Here is a 19,633-nt window from a genome sequence, read left to right as displayed (position 1 = left end):
TGTGTTAAAACCGAAATTCATGATGTAATCTCAAGTATATGCATAAAGACAAGCATTCTATTCCCTAAATAGAGCTAGTGGTAATTTATACTAGAGAAAGGACTGATCAGACAATGTTTGCTTTCTGTTTGTAAAATGGCTTCATTTCTCACCCACAGGAACATAATGGCTTGCCTGACAATAAGGTGATTGCAACTGCTTTGAACAATGTCCCTGACCTGCAGAAATACCAGAAGAAGTTGATGCCATTTGTCCAGCTGATGAAGGAGGGAGTGAAAACTTCTGGCATAAAGGCCCTCAACACCAGCATGGAGTTTGATGAGAAGGAAGTGATGGAGATGTACAATAAGTACCTTGTCTCTACACTGGAGGTATGCACTGTGTCCAGATATCATCCAAGTATCAGCACTTATGTTGGCTTGGAATGATACAGCTATATAAGTTGGTATCATTAACAAGGAGACTAAGCAAACCAGCAACATATTAAAGATACAATATTTGAAGATTTTGATTAAATTTCCTGTACAGTGTAATAGTTATAAGTCAGAATAGGTGAACAATTTAGGTTGGCCTGTTTTTAACTGAAACATTGTAAAAAGGTTGAATGGAACATTTCAAATCTATTTAACAGGGCATGTATTACTGTGATATTTAACATTACATGCAGGGAAGCAATTGAAATGTCTTGTTTGGATTTCAGTGCTAGCTTTTTAGGTCACCAAAGACAGTCTCGTGGTGACCTATTATGATCACCTTTGCCGAATGTTGTGCATTTGTAAACATTTTACACCCCAGAACCGATTTCGGTGAAAATTTTCAGAAACCTTTCCTGGCCTAAGATGAACCAAAATAGTAAAGTATACGGTACCCACCCCATAGGGGCCTGAGAAGCAGGGTCAAAAGGGTCAAATTGAATAAAACAAAACTTTGAAAATCCTCTTCTCAAAGCCATGTATGGTAGAATTCAATACTCTTCATGAATGGAAGCATCATGAGGTGCTTTACCAAAATATGAATATGATGGCCCGAGGGTCTTGCATTTCCCCATGGGGAGGGGGTAAAGTTTACTCTAGTTTATATAAGAAAAATAGATTTTTGAACATAATTTGTAAAATTTCCATTGGAAATGTTTCAAACTTGATCAGAATTTGAGCGAAGGATTGTATGCCCATATAGGTTCCTGACTGACTTATGCCAGGGTTCAGCATTTGCCATCTGGTGTCAGTCTTATGTCAACACTTCTACATAAACCATCCCTTCTCATTAACCATGATGTAATGATGTTAGCCCTGTATGTATGCTGGTGTGCCAGGACACCAAGTTTATTCAAATGAATAATCTTTAACAACTTTTCAATGTCACAGTGGTTTGAAATGAATAATCTTGAACAACTTTTCAATGTCACATAGGTAAAACATGATGAAGTATGTAACTTAAGCTGTTTTGTTAAAGCTGCACAACAGGCAAACAAGACAGGCACATTTGACCTCTGATTAAGTGTATAAAATTATTGAATCGGTGACAAATTTGATTAAACTTATTTTGAATTTTTCAATTTTATACCTTCACATTTTACAGCCCACCATCTGATGACTTTGCAAGTTTGTTATTGCTTTTTTCTTGAGAAGTACATGATGGATATTTCATAAATTTCAGAAGTAGATTCCCCTTGGTCCCTAGTTGTGCTTATTTAATTTTGGGCATGATCAGAAAAACAAAATGGCCGAAAGGCAGCCATCTCGGATTTTGACTTTGAAAGTTTGTTATCGCTATTTCTTGAGAAGTATTAGATTGATCTTTTTTAAATGTCATATGTAGGCTCCCTTTTGTCCCTAGTTATGCCTGTTTGATTTTAGTACTGATCAGAAAAAATGAAATGGCTCATAAGCACCATCTTGGATTTTGAGTTCGAAAGTTTGTTATCATTTTTTCTTGAGAACTACTGTATAGATCGATCTTTCTCATATATCATGTGTAGACTTCTTTAGGTCTCTAGTTGTGCCTATTTGAGTTGGAGACTGATCAGAAAAACAAAATGGCCGACAGGCAGCCATCTTTGATTTTGCCTTGTTAAACTTGTTATTGCTATTTCTTAAGAAGTACTGAATGGATATCTCTCAAGTTTCATACTATTGGTCTCTCCGCGTGCTCGTTTGCTTTTGGGACTGATCAGAAGAAACAAAATTGTAAAGATTATCATCACTATTTCTGCAAAGGAATGTTCAAATGTCTTATCATTGAGAGCAAAAATAGAGAAAAGAAGGGAAAAGATCCAACTTTGAAAGAACATATGAAGATCAAACAAAGTGGGCACCAAGATCTCTCTTGGATCTCATGTTAAAGGTCTCTTGTTCCTTAATCTCAATTCATCTGGTCAGTTGTAAAGAAATAAATGGAAATGAAACATTAACACAGTTACTTCTTTTTAGATGCAGGCAGTGATGTTGCTCTTTGAAATGTCTGTATGTTTTACATGTATGATGCTTACTATCTTTTTTGTTCCCTATAGGTGGAGGGACTAGAGGTGAAGTGGTCAGAGGAAGGGGACAAGAAGGTGAGGGAGGACTGTGTCCCTGGCAGTCCCTTCCTCACCCTCCACACTCAGGTAACTATAACATGGTAAGGGAGGACTGTGCCCCCCGCAGTCTCTTCCTCTCTCTCCTCACTCTGGCATAACAGTCATGCTTCATGTTACAGTCCACTGTTAACCTGACAGCCATGTTTATGTTACAGCCCACTGTCAACCTGACAGCCAGGTTTTATGTTACAGCCCACTGTCAACCTGACAGCCAGGTTTTATGTTACAGCCCACTGTCATCTGACAGCCATGTTTTATGTTACAGCCCACTGTCATCTGACAGCCAGGTTTTATGTTACAGCCCACTGTCAACCTGACAGCCAGGTTTTATGTTACAGCCCACTGTCAACCTGACAGCCATGTTTATGTTACAGCCCACTGTCAACCTGACAGCCAGGTTTTATGTTACAGCCCACTGTCATCTGACAGCCAGGTTTTATGTTACAGCCCACTGTCATCTGACAGCCAGGTTTTATGTTACAGCCCACTGTCATCTGACAGCCAGGTTTTATGTTACTGCCCACTGTCATCTGACAGCCAGGTTTTATGTTACAGCCCACTGTCATCTGACAGCCATGTTTTATGTTACAGCCCACTGTCAACCTGACAGCCATGTTTATGTTACAGCCCACTGTCAACCTGACAGCCATGTTTATGTTACAGCCCACTGTCATCTGACAGCCAGGTTTTATGTTACTGCCCACTGTCATCTGACAGCCAGGTTTTATGTTACAGCCCACTGTCATCTGACAGCCAGGTTTTATGTTACAGTCCACTGTCAACCTGACAGCCAGGTTTTATGTTACAGTCCACTGTCATCTGACAGCCAGGTTTTATGTTACAGCCCACTGTCAACCTGACAGCCATGTTTATGTTACAGCCCACTGTCAACCTGACAGCCAGGTTTTATGTTACAGTCCACTGTCATCCTGACAGCCATGTTTATGTTACAGCCCACTTTCAACCTGACAGCCAAGATTATGTTATAGCCCTCTGTCAACCTGACAGGTTTTATGTTACTGCACACTGCCAACCTGACAGCTCTATTTTGTATTACAGCCCAGTGTCAGTGTACGGATAGGTAACTGTCAGCCCTATAGTGGCCTGTTTGAAGTGACTCTCCCTGTCTATGAAGGTGATGTGAAGTCAAGGATCATCAACAGACTCTTCAAGACAGATCGGTCCAAGATGAAAGGTATTAAACCCCTTAATCCCAGGAATTAGCAAATTTTTTGATGATGGAAGTGAACAAAAATGTTTCCAAACTTCAAAGTACTGTGAACTACTAGAGTAGGAACCTAAGGATATGTATGTGCCAGAAATTTACTCATTCACGGTTGTTGCCATGGTTATCAGCTTCCTATTTAAACACCAGTATAACATGTTGTTAAAATTATAAAATTTAATCTGGCTGCCCAAACTTCATGACATAAAAAAAGGTTAGTATATAACAAAATTAGTAGTTTAGTCAACCACCAGAATATATAATAGGAACCTGAAAAAGGCTTTTTTGTTAAATTTCAGAGTAAATTAATTTCTTTTTGCATTTTAAAGTTGCCATGGCAACCAAAATTTGAAATTTTTGAAAAATGTGAATGAAGCATTGAATGAAAAGTTATTGTATACACATTTAGTAAGTTCTGATCTATTGAAGAAGTGCTCTAAATGCAATTACAAGCATTGTTGAATATTTATTTTCAGATCTTAGGGTAGATAACTCTGTTTGAACATAATAATTTTCCAAAGTTTTTATTTGAGTTGTCTCTTCTAGTTTTGAAATATTCTCTTGTAATGATTATAGCTGCACTTGTATTCTTATACTCTTCATCCAGCGTCGTGCATCCATAAACAATTTAACACTTTTGACTTCTTCTGAAAAACCCCAGTTCCAGTTTCAATGAAATTTTGCAGAAACCTTCCCTGGCATTACATGAACAAAAATTATGAATTATACAGTCCCAAAACCCCAGGGGCGTGAGGGGCAGGGTGCAAAGTGGTAAAATTGACTTAAATTTCAAAAACCTTCTTCTCAAGACCCAGATATGGTAGAATCAAATACTCATCATGAATGGAAGCATCTTCAGGTGCTTTACCAAAATTTTGAATTTCATTGTCCCAAGGTCTCACATATCTTCGTGGGGAGGAGGTAAACATTTTTGAGCATAAATTGTTTAATTTTCATTGGAAATATTTCAAACTTGGTTAGAATGATGAATGAAGGATGATGGCTTTTGATGGTATGCCCATTTTGATCCTGACTGACCCCCAGGAGCTGATGGCCAGGCCAACATGGGTCAGTTGACTTAAATTTAAAAAAAAAAAAATTCTCAAGACCCCTATATGGTAGAATCAAATATTCTTCATGAAAGGAAGCATCTAAAGGTGCTTTAATTACTAAAACCACATTTCTTCCTGGGGAGGAATATTTGTTTTAGACTTTATTGTAATTTTCATAGAAAAATAGTATTTTTGAGCATAATGTTTCTTTATTCCCTCTGAAAATAACTTTATTAGAATTATCAGTATAGGATGACAGTTTTGGTGGTATCCATGTATTGACACTGGCTTACTATATTCAGTGTCACAATTTCTGTTTTTAGCCCACCATCTAATAGATGGTGGGTTATTCAAATCACCCTGCGTCCGTGGTCCGTCCTCCGTCCGTCGTCTGTCCGTCCGTCCGTAAACAATTCTTGTTACCGCTATTTCTGGAAAAGTACTGGATGGATCTTTCTCAAATTTCATATGCAGGTTCTCCTTGGTCCCTAGTTGTGCATTGTACCTTTTTTGAACTGATTCGCATTCAAGATGGCAAACAGGTGGCCATCTTGGATTTTGGAAGTAAAAGTTTGTTACCACTATTTCTGGAAAAGTACTGGATGGATCTTTCTCAAATTTCATATGCAGTTTCCCCTTGGTCCCTAGTTGTGCATTGTACCTTTTTTGGACTGATTTGAATTCAAGATGGCTGACATGTGGCCATCTTGGATTTTGAATGTAAAAGTTTGTTACTGCTATTTCTTGGAAAGTACTGGATGGATCTTCCTCAAATTTCATATGCAGTTTCCCCTTGGTCCCTAGTTGTGCATTGTACCTTTTTTGGACTGATTTGAATTCAAGATGGCTGACATGTGGCCATCTTGGATTTTGAATGTAAAAGTTTGTTACTGCTATTTCTTGGAAAGTACTGGATGGATCTTCCTCAAATTTCATATGCAGTTTCCCCTTAGTCCCTAGTTGTGCATTGTACCTTTTTTGGACTGATTTTTGAATTCAAGATGGCTGACATGTGGCCATCTTGGATTTTGAATGTAAAAGTTTGTTACTGCTATTTCTTGGAAAGTACTGGATGGATCTTCCTCAAATTTCATATGCAGTTTCCCCTTAGTCCCTAGTTGTGCATTGTACCTTTTTTGGACTGATTCGAATTCAAGATGGCCGACATGCGGCCATCTTGGATTTTGGAATTAAAAGTTTGTTACCGCTATTTCTGGAAAAGTACTGGATGGATCTTTCTCAAATTTCATATGCAGTTTCCCCTTGGTCCCTAGTTGTGCATTGTTCCTTTTTTTGACTGATTCGAATTCAAGATGGCCGACAGGTGGCCATCTTGGATTTTGGAAGTAAAAGTTTGTTACTGCTATTTCTTGGAAAGTATTGGATGGATCTTTCTCAAATTTCATATGCAGGTTTCCTTTGGTTCCAAGTTGTGCATTATACCTTTTTGGACTGATCCGTCAAGATGGCTGACAGGCAGCCATCTTGGATTTTGAGAGTAAAATCTTGTTACTGCTATATCTGAGGAAGTACTGGATGGATCCTTCTGATATTTCATAGATATTGGTTTCCCTTGGTCCCTAGTTGTGCATTGTACCTTTTTTGGACTGATTTGAAATCAAGGTGGCCCACAGGCTGCCATCTTGGATGTGGACAGTAATACAGCACAAGCATTTTGTCCATTATCCACCTGTAACTGACTGCTATCTAATAATACTTTGGGATCTTTTTCAAATGATATTTCCTAATAGGTGCTTAATAAAAATATCTTGTGCCATCATTGAGTACATTCAATGAAGACCAGTTCATGAACATTTACAACACCTGTAACAAACAAACAAAAAATAAACAAATCTTCAAGAACTGAAAACAGATCCTCAAATGGTGGGCACCAAGATCCCTCTGGGATCTCTTGTTTGACACTTGATAACTATCATTTAACCTTTATATTCAATATTGCTTATCTGGAGAGACCATCAAGGCCACTAGGCCACTAGGCCTTATGATATGGACAGTGATCATATTGTTCATCAGATAGGCATAAACTACATGTAGTAGAAATATAGAATTAATTTTTCAACATGTTTATTCTGTATGCATTTTAGTTGTCATGATGGCAAATAAGTTCAAACTTGTCTAGACATTTCTACTCATGGGGTTTCATTCTCTGTGTTAATACAAAAAAAAGTGTATAGGATATTAACAGACACTTAATGACTCTTTCTGATGAAGACCCAGGGGCCTCAAAATTGATTTGGCATACTTTAGGGACAGAGGGGAAAACACACATGAAGTTTGGGAAATGTCCCTCCACTACTTCTCAAGAAATTTTGAAAACAAACTTCAACTTTTGAAATCGAAGATGGCTGTGTGTCAGGCTTTTTGTTTCATTGATAGGACTTGAGATTGAATTGCCACAACTATGAGAAATATACACATCAAAATATCTCTTCTGTACTTCTCAGGAAATAGCAATAACAATTTTCCAGTTGTTGTAATTCAAGAATGCTACCTGTCGGCCATTTGCTTACTGATGGGACACAAATTTAAATTGTTACAATTGAGGACAGAAAGAGCTTACCTGTGAAGTATGAGAAATATTCCTTGAGTATTTCTCAAGAAATAGTGATAACAAGGATTGTTTTTGGTTGGATCACTGATGAATCATTGACAAAATGAAAATATTTAAATGGTATTTATTCATCGAAATATGTGATTTTTTTTACTCTAGATCCTAATCAGATGGAAATCATGGTGTTTAAGTCGGAGCAGGAGATGAGGAGGGTTCCTGATCTTAATGAGCCTGACCGTGGCAAGACCGTCCTCTCAGACAAGGCAGTGTTTCACATCAATGTAGACAGTAACACGGCGTGTGTGGAGACTAATGGTCACAGTGTGGACATTACTACATTACTGACTTACACAGTGACACATTGACACCAGTCTCTGTGTTAAACGGTCAAAGTGTGGATGTTACAAAGTTTTAACACTGTGTTTAGGTTCTTTGGTGGGTTACCAAATACTATTTAATGGTTTAGTAAAAATACACGTAACTATTGTCATTATACATCCTGTACTTTCACACTATGTATGGACAATTGACATCCAGGAGAAATACTAAGGTGATGGAATATTTTGAACGCATGAGATGTAATGCATTACATTATTTATTTTACAATTATTTCTGCTTAATAAATTTGAATTCCTGTGCATACATTATCATAAAGATTCAAAACTATTATCTATCAATGAAATGTCTGGCAACGACAAAGACAATAAGACAGTCAATATCAACAAGGGAATATTTTAATTACCAACCTTGCTTCTTTAAAAATAAAATCAAAACCATTAATTCCCATTCATTGTGTTCTGTTGTATTTTTAGGTCAAGATGACCTATAGCCATTGTGATTTTCTGTCGCTGTGTACCATGTGTAAACTGTCTATTGAAAGGATTTCTTCTCAATAATCAAAAGGCCCAGAGTGCTGATATAAGTCCTGTAGCATGCTTGTATAAAACAGCTACCAACTTTAATCAAATGAATGGCCTTGACCCACTTTATCTGATATATTACCCTGGCTACCATGACTGATAGATACCTTGGCTAGCATAACTGATATAAACCACATACAAAAGGAAACAGTTTTCTCTTATACTTTATTTACAAAATTGCATACTCCGTCCTCAGTAATTACCATAGTGCTTCAATCTGAAAAGAGAAAAATAAAGAAGAAAATAATGTATAAATTTATTGTCTACTGTCACAAACAAAGGCTTTTCTTTGTAATGGTAATGATTGTCCTACTAAAGAAAGAACCAAGAGGTTATCAGATATACATCTAAATACTTTCTAACATGAGAATACCACAGGATGGAGCTGATAGAGGTCATGGGTAGATACTTGATAGGATACAGTGAGACACGAGCTGATAGAGGTCATGGGTAGATACTTGATAGGATACAGTGAGACACGAGCTGATAGAGGTCATGGGTAGATACTTAATAGGATACAGTGAGACACGAGCTGATAGAGGTCATGGGTAGATACTTGATAGGATACAGTGAGACACGAGCTGATAGAGGTCATGGGTAGATACTTAATAGGATACAGTGAGACACCAGAAGACCCAACCTTGCATTGTTCACCTGGTGTTACATGATTTACACACATTCAAAGAGAGTATATCTAATGTGAAAAAGCAAATTCAAAGTCTAAAAGACACATCTTTGACCGATGGATTCTTTACTGTTAGAAAATTTGACCTTTTGATAAGGTGAAGGTCATTTCTATTCAAAAGCAATGTCTTTCATAACTTGAAAAAGGGCTACCTAAATCTATTCAAATAATTTGACCATAACCACTACTTTCAAGGTTAGGTCTTATGAATTGAGATCTTAAAATTCTTTTTCCAAGAAGCAATAGGTCCAGAGCCATGGTATTTGAGCAGTAACATACATTAAATTTTAAGTTTGTAGAAAATGGTTTATGACCCAACAATGTTTTCTTTGTAAAACAAATAGTAGTTGAACTCAATGGACCATTTGAGCTAATGATACAGATCTAATTATAAGTCCAGTTTTTTGGCCTACTCATCTGATGATTAAAAGGTTGACTACCTGTATAACAGGGCGCTGCCTTTATTAGTGCCTACAGTAAAGTAGCCACCATTAGGTGAAAAGTCCATTGACCGCGGCACACGTAACTCATTATCCAGACGATCAGGATAGTTGGAAAACACAGTCATAGATGGAAGGTGAGTCTGTAAAAAATCAGAGATAAACTTGTAGTTGTCATTTATCTCACAATAAAGTGTCATCATTTATCTCACAATAAAGAACCATCATTTATCTCAATGAAAAGCCATCATTTATCTCACAATAAAGAGTCCTTTATCTCACAATAAAGAGTCCTTTATCTCACAAATTGTCGTCATTTATTTCACAATAAAGAGTCCTTTATCTCACAATAAAGAGTCCATTTATCTCACAAATTGTCGTCATTTATCTCACAATAAAGAGCCATTTATCTCACAAATTGTCGTCATTTATCTCACAATAAAGAGCCATTCACAATAAAGAGCCATCTCACAAATTGTCATTTATTTCACCATCATTTATCTCACAATAAAGAGTCCTTTATCTCACAAATTGTCGTCATTTATTTCACAATAAAGAGCCATTTATCTCACAAATTGTCGTCATTTATCTCACAATACAGAGCCATCATTTATCTCACAATAAAGAGCCATCATTTATCTCCCAAATTGTCATCATTTATCTCACAAACTGTCATCATTTATCTCACAATATTGAAGAACAAATAAATACCCTGTCATATCAGTTTTGACAGTACACAATAACATCATACCAATTTAACAGCCTTTTCTGTGAAGTTTGAAGATAATGCCAGCACTTCTGATGATGGATGAAAGATGGCATCTGTACATGGTGTTGTCAGGTTCATCAGTGCTTTTAAGGGTTTTGGTGATCTAGATGTTCTGCAGGTCTTGGTCTCGTATATGTTTACCACTCCACTGTACGACCTTGTTAAGAATGTGTAAACACAAACTACAACATGATGTTATGCGTAAACACAATGTAAGCTATCAATCCAAAACCAAACATAAGTTTACCTACCCACAAACAGACATAAGTTTACCTACCCACTAACAGACATAAGTCTACCTACCCACATACAGACATAAGTTTACCTACCCACTAACAGACATAAGTTTACCTACCCACTAACAGACATACGTTTACCTACCCACTAACAGACATAAGTCTACCTACCCACTAACAGACATACGTTTACCTACCCATTAACAGACATAAGTTTACCTACCCACTAACAGACATACGTTTACCTAACCACAAACAGACATAATTTTACCCACCCAAAAAAAAAAAAAGTTTACCTACCCACAAGCAAGGTACTGGCCATTAGGAGAAGCAGCCAAACTGGTACCCTTCGTACAGCCATCATCAGTAAAGTGGTGTACACAGTCCCGTGTATTCATGTCCCAAATATATACCTCACCATCATCTGAAGCAAAAGCGCTTAACTATGATATGAAATATTACAAGGAGCTGCAAAGTGTGGCATTATCCCTTGCACCCAGCTGTTGGTATAAAACCCAAATATGATAAATGTACTGGCATAACAATTTCTTATGTCATTCAATTACAGTGAAAGTGCTAGTGCAAAATGTAACGCCTTCTTTTGTCAATTATTAATTAAATATCCATGCATCTTTTTAACTTCAACATTCTAATATCATCATCCTGGGCCTTTCAGTTATTGAGAGGAAGTTGCTTAAGCCTTTCAACACATTTGATCCCTGTGACTTTCAAGCGGATCAAGGTCATTCCTTTTAACTAGAGATCGAGCAACTTTCCGAATTTGAGAAATGATTCCCCATTCTCAATAATGTTTCAGGCCAAATTTGGTTGAAATTCTTTTAAGCATTAAGAAAGAGTAGCATTTTGAAGCAAAATTTTGACTAATTTTGTCTAATTTCCCCGTTTTTGGACCCCGCCCCCAAGTCCCTAGGAGTGGAATCAATTATATCAATTTAAGAATTATTTGCCAACCCCTACAGATGTAACAGACAAAAGTTGAATTCAAGCATTGAGGAAGAGTAGCATTTTGAAGTTAAGTTTTGTTTAACTACCCCTTTGGCGCCCCATCCAAGGTCCCTAGGAGTCGAATCAAATTTCTATAAAATCATAAGAAGTGATCCCCCACCCCCATTGGTGTTTCAGACCAAATTTGGTTGAAATCCACCTCGTAGTTTAGCAGGAGTAGTGTTTTAAAGGAAAATTTTGTGGACGATGGATGATAACAGACAATGCACAATGGCAATAGGTCATCTATTAAAATTCACTTATTTTTTATAATCTCGTATCATGCATGTACTTATCTCATTCAGATCAAGTTTTATTTCTGGTTTATAACAGCTCACTGGCCAGCAATAAAAGCTCACAATGAACTGAGGATGGACAGATGTACAGACAGATGATGCCACACTATATTACATCCAGACAGGCATATAAAAAGTGACAAGTTTGACCTTTACTTTTAACACAATGACCTTGATGATTAGTCCAGAGATTTGTTAGTTACTTATTGGAATTATCAACTGATTTAGATCAACTTTTTCCCAAAAAGTTATACCAATATAAAATTAAAGATTTAACCTTGACTCCTGACCTGAGAACAGAACATTTATTCAGGTGACTTGTCATTAGATTTCAGTCAACTTATTTTTCAAATCTGAAGTCGTACATGAAACAGATTCCCTGGATAGGTTTAAAAAGATATATCACTAGTTTGGTATCAAGTAATTACACATGTATGAAATGAAGAACATTTTCTGGAACCCTGTAATTTTCTGGTCAAACTGTACTGCTTTATTTACAAAGTATGTTCAAGCATCTTCAAATGATGTGGGAATGCACCAAATTTACTACCCAGTATTTGTTGAAAGTCAAAGATGAAAAAGATGTCACACAGTAAATAAGAATGTACAAACCGCCATGAGAGTACATAGTTGTTCCATCCCTGGAGAATGCCACTGACTCCACACTCCCATTCATCTTCAGGTCCTGTATCCATTCTTTAGACTGTATAACAATTGAGTCACATTAGAGATGTTAAGGAATTAAAATGACTACCAAAGTTTCAAAACATTTCAGTGAGTAACCAAATGATTTGTCACGTTTGTACTTACCTTCGCAGAAATTAGGTGCATGGAACCGTAAGATCCAAGAAAAACGAGATAAGAACCATCTGGCGACATCACAAAATTCTTCATCCTTGATTGTCCCAATCCTAGTTTAAATGCAAATATTTGGAAGTAAGAAACTAAAGTCTGTAAACTCTACTATAATGGTAAGTTTTAGAAATACTGAAGTCTGTTGGCACTAAAGGAATGGCTAGCTTGTAAGACAATAGAGTCTGTAAACCCTACTATAATGGTAAGTTTTAGAAATACTGAAGTCTGTTGGCACTAAAGGAATGGCTAGTTTGTAAGACAATAGAGTCTGTAATATCTAAAGGAATTGGTAGTTAGAAAGACAATAGAGTCTGTAAGTCCTTAAGAAATGGTTAGTTTACCAGACAACAGAGTCTGTAAGTCCTTAAGAAATGGTTAGTTTACCAGACAACAGAGTCTGTAAGTCCTTAAGAAATGGTTAGTTTACCAGACAACAGAGTCTGTAAGTCCTTAAGAAATGGTTAGTTTACCAGACAACAGGGTCTGTAAGTCCTTAAGAAATGGTTAGTTTACCAGACAACGGAGTCTGTGAGCCATAAGGGAATTGCTACTTTGTAAAACATGAGAGTCTGTAAGTTCGAAAGGAATGGTTTGCTTGCAAGATAACAGAGTCTATGAGTCCTAAAAGAATAGTTAGATGTAAGACTGTACAATCTATGGGTCATAAAGCAATGGTTAGTTTATAAGGCACTAAAGTCTTCGAGTCATAAAAGAATGGTTAGTTTGTAAGACAATAGAGTCTATGGGCCCTTAAGGAATGGTTAGATTATTATTACTGATATTTTACAAATAAATATATTGGGACAGCATTCATACTATCATGTTAAAGATGTCTAGTAATTATACAGATCTCAGTCACCTGGCTAAGATCGGGACTGAGATCCTGTAACATCCTAACCTCAGCTAACACCTCTGTTGGGATTATGTTATAGGACCTTAACTGTGGCTTACATTGTTTACGTGACACATCCAAACGTTGTTTAAAAGTGAAGAGGCTGTGTGGGTAGTTTGAGGCTCCCACAGGAAATGCCAAACTCTGATGAAATATTGAATAAGTTTTAGAGTAGTTGGTGCGAGAAAGAAATCTATTACCTGTAACTGAGTGAGATCGGGGTATCTCAGTTGAGGGCTAAGGTCCTGTAACATAATCCAAATTGAGGTGTTAGCCGAGGTTAGGATGTTACAGGGTCTTAGTCTAAGACTGAAATACCCTGATCTCGCTCGGTTACAAGTTATAGATTTTATTAACCTCAGTTACCTGATCTAGCAGTTGTACATACCTCAGTCACCAAGTCATGTAGTTATAAACATATCTCAGTAACCAGGTCTAGTAGTTACACATACCTCATTCTTCTAATTAAGTAGTTATAAATATCGCAGCCACCAAGTCTAGCTAGTTTTTAACTTCAGCAATATATTAATTGTGTTTACTCCTCTGATAAACCTACCTTTTATTTTTGGTACTTTAACCACTTTGCCAGCAATCATGTCATAGTACACAAAACTCTGGTGTTTCGAGCTGAGCACCACTTCGCGGCCATCAGGGGTGAAGTGTGCAGAGAAGATAGGAAAGTTGTCAAGGAAGACACTCTGGATCTTAGGATTGTTTTTGCCATCTACCTGTAAGTAATATCAGGGTTTGATCATAAATATCTACCGGTAAGTAATATCAGGCTTTGATCATAAATATCTACCTGTAAGTAATATTAGGGTTTGATCATAAATATCTACCTGTAAGTAATATCAGGGTTTGATCATAAATATCTACCTGTAAGTAATATCAGGCTTTGATCATAAACATCTACCTGTAAGTAATATCAGGCTTTGATCATAAATATCTACCTGTAAATAATATCAGGGTTTGATCGTAAACATCTACCTGCAAGTAATATCAGGGTTTCATCATAAATATCTACCTGTAAGTAATATCAGGGTTTGATCGTAAATATCTACCTGTAAGTAATATCAGGGTTTGATCGTAAACATCTACCTGTAAGTAATATCAGGGTTTGATCATAAACATCTACCTGTAAGTAATATCAGGGTTTGATCATAAACATCTACCTGTAAGTAATATCAGGGTTTGATAGTAAATTTCTACTTATCAGATATCCCAGTCGTTTGCTATCAGGTTTGATAATATGAATGACCTTGACCCACTTTTGAGATCACAGGGCTCAATTTTGTTAAAATCTTTAAATGGTTTCTTCTCTACAACAAAAAGGTACAGGGTGATGATATCTGTTCAGTTACCATATTGCACTATTAATAGTAATAAAAAAATATTGTCTTAAATGTCAACTTCCAGTTTTCAGAAGGGGTCATGTTTAGAAAGTTCTAGTTAGGTAATACAAATATTCTTAAGTTGTACAGTCTAGAATCTTCCTATGTAATATACAAATTTTTTGAATGGATGGCTATGACGTTTGTGGAAATGATTGAGTTTTTAGGTAGGAGATTGGACATGGTGAAAAGCCCCTGAAAATGAAAGTCAACAGTTTCTGCTTCTTTCTTATCTCAATCACCATTAAGTATCAGTAGGCTTGCTATTTCAAGAACTCACCTGGAATAAACTCAGGGTTTGGTTTGAACCTGCTGTCAGCATCACTTGAGCCGATGGATGAAACTTGACAGCATAAAGTTTCCCCTACAAACAAGCAAAACAGTTCTAGGTAACCCAAAATCAATCAGGTCAGGTCATATCTAGGTAATCCCCATCCTAATATCAGGTCACATCAGAGTAATACCTCATTAATCAGGTCAGGTCAGAGCTGGGTAATCCCTATCAATCGGGTCAGGTCACATCTAGGTAATCACTCATCAATCAGGTCAGGTCACATTTAGGTAATCCCCAGCAATTAGGTCAGGTCACATTTTACTCTTATCAATCAGTAAAAGTAACACAATAGTGTAATCCATATTATCTTTATTGAACTGTTAATTAGAGAGGAAGTTACCTGTGGAGGGGAGTCCCTGTTTGCATTAGGACACTGTTTTATCTGTATGAAACCTTTAGGTAGAGACTTGGTGGTAGTGAGGAAGTTACCAGTCCTAGTCATCATCTCCTCAACATCGCTGTCATCTACAAAAAAAAGGGTTAACATGGTCTTTCCCAAGCAACTTTGGAACACTCAAAAAAGGGAAGAATGCTATCCTCAATATACCAGGATATGTAAAGTTATCCACTCACCATCTGATCCAGTCCGTCTCGCTTCATCAGCTCTAAATTTTGACCAGTTTGGATTGGCAGACACTTTTTCAAACCTGTCAAATGGTACTTAAATGTTCATTTCTCCAGCAGAATAATATACAGGTATATACTTTTTATGCCCAAATACAGTGTGGAGAATCATACAGTGTATTGATATTACCCTGACTCCAGGTATACTGTGTATCTTAATTAGACATCAGATGTAGAGTTTACTGATCACACCTTGACTTCAGATAAACTGTGTATGGATTGTACTTTGACTTCAAGCATAATGTGTACTGATCTTAATTTGACACCAGGTAATAATAATAATAAACTTTATTTATTTTATAAAAATTGCGAAGCAAGTTTTTCCAACTTATATTATTCACTCTTGTTGGCTCGGATGGAAGCGTGCGAGGGGTCTTAGTGTGGAAGGAAAAAGAGTACCCGGGGAAAACCCACATGGTTGAGCAGGTGACCCCATACCTTTTCACATCCATTCCAGGAATCAAACCCCAGACGGCTCAGTGAAAGGCGAGTATGTTACCACTGCGCCAACCGACCACCCAGCAGCTTTACTGTGTATTGATCTTACTTTGACTTCAGGCGAACTGTGTACTGATCTTTGCCTATTCTGCACTCTTCTCCTTGCTTCACGCCATCAAATTTCTTTGCTTTGGTCAGTTGAACACTGAAACAGTAATGTTTTTGTTTGTTTGTGTTTTAGTAAACATTTGGTGTTTGATTATAAGAATGGAATTTATTCATATACACTATGAATATTATGATAACTATGTTTACTCCAAACATTACAATAACTATATTTAACACAAGCACTATGATATTTGATAACTGTTACCTATATTTAAGAAATATTGTAATACGTATTTCAGAAATGAAAAAACTGTACCTTCCAACATTATCATCCTCATCTTCCCACACTGGTTTCTTCTCTTTTTTCTTGGGAGGTTCAACTTCTAAATCACAATCTTCTGTGTCTATGTTATTCTATAACACAAAGAATCACTATACAGGGTTCGAAATTAACTATATACAACTAACAAAATTCCAGCTAAAATCTGGTAATTGCTAGCTGGAAAATAATGAACTAGCAAAATTTTGCAAGTGGAAATGAACTATACCTAATTACTATTTTTGACGAAACATCTGCCACAAAATGCCTTTCTCCGTCTGCCTTTAAATGAGTAAATAGGTTACAAATACTCTGACATAGATTATCAATACATTTTAGAATATATATATGTGTAAACCGAATAAAAAGTTATCTTTGAAAACTCTACGATTTCTGTCTGCTCATCATGTGAAACGCGACATATCAGCTATGATAACAAACTTTTTCAAAAGGAAAGCATCTGACAGTGCTTGCAATGACCAAGACAATAGTCAACACCCACAGCCTGGCCCTTCTGAAAAAAAATTGTTGAAATCGGAGAGCATTTCTCCTGACGCTGCTGATATAAAATCACCGCCACAACAACGTGCATATATGGCCAAGTTAAAAACGGTACGGAAATGAGAAAAAGAATTGAATATTATTCTAGGATACAACAAATCATCTAGTAACGATGTTGTTAATACAGTATGGCGCAATGACTGCCGAGAACATGGAAGATAGTTGTCTTGATAATAATTTATTGAAATGATGGTTAATGTGAACAATTTTTGAAATAATATAAATTTGGGTACAGTTACATTTATAAATGGATCTGATCATATGACAGTCAGATTAGATGTAGCTCATACATGAAAAAAAGAAAACTGATAAATTCAAAGTTATATAGATTTAAAATGTTGATACAGGTAGCAATCAGCCATTCTTATCCAATGTCTTGGATAACTTTTCCAATATCACATTCCTGTATATAACAGTAAATAAAAGTCAAACCTAATCACCAAAAAATTGCTAGTTTGTTCATCATTTTTGCTAGTGGAAATTTTAGGCACTAGCAATGGTTTGCTAGTGCCTAAAACAGTTAATTTCGACCCCTGACTATAGTCAAATATCTACATATACAGGTACTTCTAACAAAATGAGAGTTCTACTGGAGTACCATTTTAACACAAGATGTGACTGGCCAATCAATTTATTATCCAACATTGTTACGTAGAGCCAATAAGGAATCATTCTAAACTACAGTACAACTTGCTGTGTATAGTTGAAACCTCTCTTATTTTTAGAGTATATATACTCTCATATGACTTTGCTTATTGTCTGATCATTACAAATGAAACCAATGTGGACACTTTATGACTTACCCTGGTTTTACACAACTTAAACTAAGCTGGAAGATTTTTTTTCTATCCTCCGAATGGAACATAGTCATTAAGAACTCAAACAGTTACTTCTATACTCCAAATACTACTCAAAATGGGAAATACTTCTTAATACTACCTAAATACCAACTAATTCCACTTCAATTTAACAGGTACTGAAGCATGAGCAAATCTAGCTACATAGGCAGATTTGGAAACATTTGTATATACATGTGCAAGGACGTTCCATTATTGTTTAGTCATTTTTTGCTCTCGAATAAGCCATATTTCTTGGTAAATTTCTTTTTTATAACAAACTATTTAAATAAAATTGATTTTGCTTCTCTCAGTCTACAACTTGCTAGTTACATAAAATATGAAATGTGTCATCAAGCGTTATGATTTAAAAATCATCATTTTTGAAAAATAAGGCATGCATGTGTGGACTTCCGTTGCCAAAAAACTGCAAAAGGTGTGACCTCTTATTCATGGTCGATTTTTATTCACAAGACAGACGACAACAAAACATTGACATCAGAGGATGGATTGATAGGCTTTTACATCATGTCTGAGAGGATTTTGATTTGTAAAAACGTGTATTAAGAAACAATACACACATTTGCCAATGAAAGATATCCTCATAATATTTTATTGAGAATGTTTAAATCAATTTTTTTATTCTTTCTGGAAGCGTGACATGTTACAGGAACCAAAATTATAAGGGTGCCAGGTCACGCACGTCAATAATTCATGTGATACCGCTCGACAAAATGGTCCTTCCAAAATACATAACGGAATGGATGTCGAGACGATATTATACGCAAATTTGTATTTCTCCCGTGCTGTAAACAGTTGTAAAGGAAACACAATATATCTAATTATCTAAATTATAATCAATAGTCTATCTTAACCTATATACATGCGGTTGAAGCGTTTCCGTAATGGTATATGGAATTTTCTAATTGCTTGTCACTGTACCTTCCCTTTCCTAATATCAAGGTTTTTTATCACTTCATCTGGTTTTCCTAGGACGAGTGTTTCAAGAACTTCCTCTTCCGCATCCTTCCTTTTATTTGATATTCCCAATACTTGTCTCTTACAAAAAGTCTTTTCCACATTACTGGATGAACACGAACTCTGGTGATGCTCTCTACGAAGCTTTCGACGCAGCATTTTGATCGGTCCCTCGGACAGTACGCACCATGTGTGCCTTCGTCTGGCTTTATTTAGCTCCGTGTCAGCCCCGAACTTATATTTCGTGCCTTCGTCACATTTTACGCAAACGCTCAAGTGATGATGATAGTAGGGTACACACTAATAACATGCATCCGGGTATGACCTGCACACAAAGGCGACAACACAGAAATATATCTAAATACACCATAGAAATATTTATAAATTAATCTTACGTTATCTTTCTATCAAAAGTTGCAAATGTTCACATTTATACAGCAATATTTCTTTCTGTTCCGTGTGATTAACAAAATATATGCAAACAGACGCCCTTTTCAAAGAAACTGTTGCACAAAAAAT

General features: G+C 36.4%; 2 protein-coding genes across 2 annotated transcripts in view; one reads left to right on the top strand and one right to left on the bottom strand.

Annotated features, from left to right (window-relative positions):
• LOC132545122 (leucine--tRNA ligase, cytoplasmic-like) overlaps positions 1–8,213 on the top strand; it is a 39,690-nt gene extending 31,477 nt beyond the window's left edge. The window contains exons 25-28 of the mRNA XM_060208793.1: positions 159–371; positions 2,510–2,605; positions 3,638–3,773; positions 7,587–8,213. Coding sequence (XP_060064776.1) covers positions 159–371; positions 2,510–2,605; positions 3,638–3,773; positions 7,587–7,792 — 651 coding nt within the window. The 3' untranslated portion in view covers positions 7,793–8,213. The remainder of the gene's footprint in view (positions 1–158; positions 372–2,509; positions 2,606–3,637; positions 3,774–7,586) is intronic.
• A 282-nt stretch (positions 8,214–8,495) lies between these two features.
• On the bottom strand, positions 8,496–19,314 carry LOC132545156 (U3 small nucleolar RNA-associated protein 18 homolog). The gene is made up of 13 exons (XM_060208832.1): positions 19,079–19,314; positions 16,737–16,834; positions 16,422–16,517; positions 15,824–15,897; positions 15,591–15,715; positions 15,197–15,280; positions 14,082–14,253; positions 12,589–12,689; positions 12,391–12,481; positions 10,778–10,901; positions 10,224–10,398; positions 9,473–9,615; positions 8,496–8,564 (listed from the first exon to the last, which is right to left on the bottom strand). Exons 1-13 carry the CDS (start codon positions 19,271–19,273, stop codon positions 8,540–8,542), a joined length of 1,503 nt encoding a protein of 500 aa, XP_060064815.1. The 5' UTR covers positions 19,274–19,314; the 3' UTR covers positions 8,496–8,539.
• Positions 19,315–19,633: the final 319 nt, after the last annotated feature.

This window comes from Ylistrum balloti, unplaced genomic scaffold (assembly GCF_031769215.1).
Source record: "Ylistrum balloti isolate Yb309-2 unplaced genomic scaffold, AGI_CSIRO_Ybal_v1 Utg369830, whole genome shotgun sequence".
In the NCBI taxonomy this organism is placed as follows: Eukaryota; Metazoa; Mollusca; class Bivalvia; order Pectinida; family Pectinidae; genus Ylistrum; species Ylistrum balloti.
The sequence above is the reverse complement of the archived record's forward strand: the minus strand, read 5'-3'. Positions and strand labels throughout refer to the sequence as shown.

What these genes read in the sequence shown, in the direction of transcription:
- LOC132545156 (XM_060208832.1), bottom strand. Translation starts at nt 19,273, where the DNA reads ATGCTGCGTCGAAAGCTTCGTAGAGAGCATCACCAGAGTTCGTGTTCA. An exon ending in TTGATATTAGGAAAGGGAAG is followed by an intron (nt 16,835 to 19,078) that starts GTACAGTGACAA and finishes TTTGTGTTATAG; the next exon opens with AATAACATAGACACAGAAGA. An exon ending in GAGACGGACTGGATCAGATG is followed by an intron (nt 15,716 to 15,823) that starts GTGAGTGGATAA and finishes TTTTTTTTGTAG; the next exon opens with ATGACAGCGATGTTGAGGAG.